General features: G+C 60.5%; 1 protein-coding gene across 1 annotated transcript; it reads right to left on the bottom strand.

Annotated features, from left to right (window-relative positions):
* Positions 1-530: 530 nt before the first annotated feature.
* IRX3 (iroquois homeobox 3) lies at positions 531-3,902 on the bottom strand. The gene is made up of 4 exons (XM_075433780.1): positions 3,621-3,902; positions 2,077-3,193; positions 1,540-1,606; positions 531-756 (listed from the first exon to the last, which is right to left on the bottom strand). Exons 1-4 carry the CDS (start codon positions 3,840-3,842, stop codon positions 702-704), a joined length of 1,461 nt encoding a protein of 486 aa, XP_075289895.1. The 5' UTR covers positions 3,843-3,902; the 3' UTR covers positions 531-701.
* Positions 3,903-5,456: the final 1,554 nt, after the last annotated feature.

Here is a 5,456-nt window from a genome sequence, read left to right as displayed (position 1 = left end):
CGGGGTCCGTACCCGGCACCCGGTAATAAGGTCCCCGGGGGGCGATGGATCGCCGCCGGACCCCCAGGCTGCCCCCCATCCCCCGCCGCAGGGATCCGCATACGGACCCGCACGCGGCCCCCTTCCCCCCGCCACCGCCGGGCACCGGGACGGGGCGGCCGCGCCTGCAGGGGGCGCTGCGGTTCCAGCGTTCGGCCCCGCCGCTGCCGGGAGGGCCGCGAGCCCCGGGCCGCCGCCCGCCGCCGGCCCCGGCCCCGCTCCGCGACCCCGGCCCCGCCGTCCCGCGCTCTGCCCGCCCCGCTCCCGGCAAAACAGCGGCCGGCGACGGGAGGGAGGGGGGGGAGAAAAATAACGGCAGGGGTGGGGAGAGTGTAGTCAAAGTGGCAACAGTTCATTTATTAGCGAAAAATAGAGACTTTCTGGTACAATTTGGGTCACGCGTATGTACATTTTTACCGCCTGTACAAAACAAAAAAACCCCCAAACAAACCGACAACAACAAAAAAAATCGAGACACCGAATTCTCACTGGACTGCCAAAAAACTGCAAGAACTCGGCTAATCCGGATGATAGCACAGAAGCAGGTATTTTTTTTCCTTTTTAGTTTTAATATATGGACATGCTTACAAGTTGTAACTATACAGAGATTTTGTTTTTAATTTTTTTTTTTTACAATCATTACAACAACGATAAAAAATTAACTATGATGACGACAACGCCGATAGAACCATAGCGGCATCGAGTTGGTTCTGGGGCCTGGAAAAAAATGACACAGAAAAAAAAAAATATTTAATAGGTTTTCTAGTCAGGCTGGGTCGGCACAATATTTTTAACTGTAAGTAGCACTGGTTTTGTTGTTTTTTGTTTTTTATTTTTTTTATATAGATTTCTAAATAGAAAAAAGTTTTCAGAGTGACTTGGAGCAAAATTTAGTTTGCTGCAAAAATACCACGGGCCCGATCCCCGCGGTTCCAGTCCGTCAAAAGCGTGACTGGTGTCAGCGGCCGCTGCACCGGGCGCAGGACAGCAAGGCTCAGCCTCTTCGTTTTTCCGACTAGCTGGGCGCGGTTTTTTTTTTGTTTGTTTTATGGCGGAATTTTGGGGGATTGGTTTTTTTTGTTTGTTTTTGTTTGTTTTTTGTTGTTTTTTTTTTTTTTATTATTTTTCCTTGTCGTTTTCCCGCTGCCGCGGTGTTTGCCCCCCAGGCTCGGCCAAGCCGGCTGCCGCTGCTGCCGCTGCCCCCGGCGCTCCCGCCCTGCCCGAGGAGTCCCGGCCTCGGACCCCGACACCGGGACACCGAGCGCGGCTCGGCCTCGCCCGCGGGAAGAGACCGGGACCGGGAACGAGGCGGCCAAAAAAAAAAAAATAAAAGACAGGCAGACAGACAGATAGACAGAAAGAATCAGAATAACCCACCACGCACGCAGAGGAAGAACCCGAAACCGCCCTGGAAAGGGAACTACAGAAGCGGAGAGAAGCAGCTAACCATTGACAACTCCCTCTACGTTTCCTTAGGAGACTGGGGAAGCAAGCTCTTACCGCCTCTGCACTGGCTGGAAAGCTGTCTTTATTAACTTTTTCTCTACTTCCAAGGCACTAGATCGATCTAAAAAGAGAAGGGGGGGGGGGGGGGGGAAATAGCGTTCCTTTACCGCCCCCGGTTTATTCCTCTCCCCATCCCCGCATTAAGCCTCTGGACTTCAGATTTCCCCTCAGCAAGTCGCAAACACGACGAAACCACGGCTTTGCTGCGGGAGCGACCGTCCGAGGGCAAACCAACGCACCGGCCCCGCAGCAAGCCTCCCGGCCGGGCCCCTCCCGTAAAGACGGCCGCAGCAGCAGCAGCAGCAACAGCGACCGAAAAACCCGCATCACCGCCGGGGGAAGGTAACTCTCGGGGTGAACCACAGACCCGGCGAAGAGCCCCCCTCCCCGCCCCGACGGCCGGGCCGGGGGCACCGTGAGCACCCGCGGGGCCGCCGCCCCCCGCCGACCCCACCCGGGGGAAGATCCCACGGAGCCTCCCGCACCGCGCCGAGCCCGTCGCGTCGCGCCCCGTCCCCGGTCAGCGGTCACCTGCTCCGGCGGGCTCCGCGCTCTGCGCCTGGTCCGCGGGCCGCGGGAAGGCAGCGGCGGCGGCGGGGGGGGCGGCCCCCAGCCCCAGCAGGTGCGGGGTGTTCAGTAAGGCCAGCGGGTGCGGGGCCGGGGGGGGGTGGGGGTGGTGGGGGGCCGGGAAGGTGCGGTTGGTCCAGCTGGGGAATTTGCCGAGGGGACAGGAGGAGACGAGTCTGTGGGGCGGCGGGGGCGGCAGCGGCAGCGTCTGGGGGGCGGCCGCCGAGGGGGAGCCGCCGCCGGGCGACTTGCGGGGGTTGTCCGGGCTGGTGGCCGTCTCGGCCAGCGACCAGATCTTGGGTTTCGGCAAGGCGCCGGCCAAAGGGCCGTCCGTCGGGGAGGAGGCGGCGGAGGAGGAAGCGGAGGAGGGGGGGGAAGAGAGATGGTGGTGCGGCGGGAGGGGCGGCTTGAGGGGCTCCGGGCCGGCGGGGGGGGCCGCGGCGGCGGCGGCGGGGAGCTCGCACTTGTGGTGGTGGTGGTGATGGTGGTGGAGGTGGTGGTGGCGGAGATGGTGCGGCTCGCCGTCGGCGGCCTTGAGGTAGCGCTCCTCGGAGCCGGGCAGGTCCTCGAATCCCTCGGAGCCCTCAGAGTCTGTCTTGGAGTCGGACTGCAGGAGGTCGGCGTCCTGCAGCTCGTCCTCCAGCTCGTCCTTGTGGCTCTCGATGTTCTCGGTGTCGATGTTCTCCAGGTCGATCTCCTCCTCGTCCTCCCTCTTGTCCTCTTCCCCCTCGTGGTCGCTGCCGTAGGAGTTGCCCTCCTCGTCGGTCCGGCTGCGCGGGGCCCAGGTCATTTTGTTCTCCTTCTTGAGCCGCCGCCGCGCGTTGGCGAACCAGGTGGAGACCTGGGTGAGGGTCATCTTGGTGATGATGGCCAGCATGATCTTCTCGCCCTTGGTGGGGTAGGGGTTTTTCCGGTGCTCGTTGAGCCAGGCCTTGAGGGTGCTGGTGCTCTCCCGGGTGGCGTTCTTGGGCCGCGACGGGTCCCCGAACTGGTACTGCCCGTAGGGGTAGAAGGCGGGGTGGTGGTGCGGGAAGGCGGCGTGCTGCACCCCCGGGCTCTCCTTCAGCTCGTACTGGGCGCCCTGCGGCGAGAGGGAAGGGGCGGCCCGGCTCAGACGGCGCGCCGGGCCCGGCCCGGGGCCCCCCTCCCCGTCCCGCCACCGATCCCGGGAGCAGAGCCGGTACCGGCGGGCCGAGCCGCTTCTCCGCGCCGCACTGCGCCGAGGCGGGCGGCCGGTGCCCGCGGGGCGCCCGGGAGCGGCTCCGCCGGCCGCGTGTGAGCGGCGGGGCCGCCGGCGGCCGGTGCCCGCGGCCGTCAAACCCCGCGCCGGGCGGAGCGAGGCGAAGCCGCGGGTTCCTGCTCCGGCCCCGGCCCCTCTGCGGCGGCTCTCCCGAGGGCGGGCGGCGACGCCGCCGCGTCTCCCCCGACAGCCCTCCCGGCGGACCCCCTCCCTCCGCGGGCCGATCCCGGGCAGAGCCCCGGCTGGGGGGGCGCGGGGGGGCTCTTACCAGCTGCGGGAAGATGGGCAGCTCGGCGGCGTAGGGCAGGAAGGCTCCGTAGCCCTGGGCGGCGGCGGCGGCGGCGTAGGGCGCGCCGTACATGGAGGAGAGGACGTTGGAGAGGGTCCCGGACGGGGCCAGCTCGGAGCCGCCGCGGGAGCCGCCGCTGCCCGGGCGCTCCGCCGGGTAAATCGGCCTGATGTACTGGTAGCCCAGCTGGGGGAAAGACATGGTGGGGGAGCGGGGGCAGGGGAGGGGGGGAGGAGGAGGAGGAGGGGGGGGGGAGGGAGGGAGAAGAGAGGAAGAAGGGAGAGAAAGGGGAGAAAGCAGCCGGGCCGGGAGCGGAGGAGGGAGCCGGGTCGCTCGCCCTCGCCGGCCGCCCGCACTTTCAGCGCCTCCCGCAAACTCCGGCGGACATTTGGGGGGGGGTGGGGGGGAAGGGGGGAGCCGGGGGTGCGCGGAGGCCGCGGGCTCCCTCCTGTCCTCGGCCGCCTCGGTAAACGATCCGATCGCTTCTTTCTTCTCTCACTTTTCCTATTGATCTGAGTGGACCCAGGTCAGGTCCTAACAGATTGCCTGAGATTATTGGGACTCCGGGCTCTGATTGACATTTCTAGTCTCTCACAAGCCCCTCCTATTTCTTTTAAGTCTCTCTCTCTCCCTCTGCCTCCCTCTCTCTCCATGCCCAGAGCTCGCTCTCGCCGGGTTTGTCACTAGAGCTGCCTTCTTTTTTTTTTTTCCCTCCTTTTTTTTTTTTTTTTCCTTAATCTGTTTACTGACGTCGCGATCTTTTATTTGAGTTGCTTTCAAATCTCGTTTTAGCGATCGCCAATCAGTTGTGTGTTTTACAAAGGTTTAACCCTGCCTCACGGTATTCTAATTACATAGAGATAGATGTAGATATAATTTCTTTCCCGGTCGCCACCCCCCCCCCCCACCTCCCCGAGCATAGGGTGTCAGCTGCGAGCGGCACACGAGAGGGACAGGAAAAAGTTATGACATTTAAAAATAAAGGCTGCTTTCCCCCCCCCGCTCCCCCCAGCCCCCCCTTTTCAGGTTTTCAATTTTACAGCCTGCGCTTGCCCGGGTTCATTTTTGTTTTCTTTATTAAGATATTCCCTCCTTCCCTTCCCCCTCTCCGGCTCTGGTGAGGGTTACATCTCCTAATATAGATTTTAAAGTCCATTCGATTTTTTTTTTAAATTCGCATTTCCAGAACTACCTTGAAAAATTTCCCAATGTACTGAATCTTTAAGGAGTTCTCTACATTTTGTCTGGGCTAACAGTGGGCAGATACAGTGGAAAAGCTAAGTTAATTTTCCTCCTAATAAGAGACTTCAAAGAGTTGTAGGTCACAATTTTACATCAAAGGCAGAAAAGAAGGCAAATTAAAATCTTAACAAAGGAGAGACGGGAGCAGCCCTCTGGGCCATTAGTAAATAAGTGGTGTGAAAAAAGGGACAATGACAGGCACTGGAATTAAACTCATTAACACCTTTTTGTCTTGGTGCGAAATCTCTAATTAGGAAATTTATGATCATTTTGCTTATTCCCTCTGTTCTGAATCACTACAAGGCTGAGAAGGAAGTACCTGGTACGTGCAACACTTGCAAAGGGAGCAGTGGCACGGGCTTGGAAGGAGCTGTTGGGAAGGAGTCAAGATACGTTTTAATTACCAATTTTTTTTTTTTTTTTTAACGATCAACACATTTTAAATTACGGTTTGCCTTTTTTCCCCGCCCTCCCCCCACCCCCCCTTTCTCTGACACCAGCGTGTGACTTGCCATTTCGCCTTTTGAGAGCGGTTACGATACAGTTCGGGCACGGCGCGCCTTTGGCGAGCGC

Source organism: Opisthocomus hoazin, chromosome 12 (assembly GCF_030867145.1).
Source record: "Opisthocomus hoazin isolate bOpiHoa1 chromosome 12, bOpiHoa1.hap1, whole genome shotgun sequence".
Lineage (NCBI taxonomy): Eukaryota > Metazoa > Chordata > Aves > Opisthocomiformes > Opisthocomidae > Opisthocomus > Opisthocomus hoazin.
The sequence above is the reverse complement of the archived record's forward strand: the minus strand, read 5'-3'. Positions and strand labels throughout refer to the sequence as shown.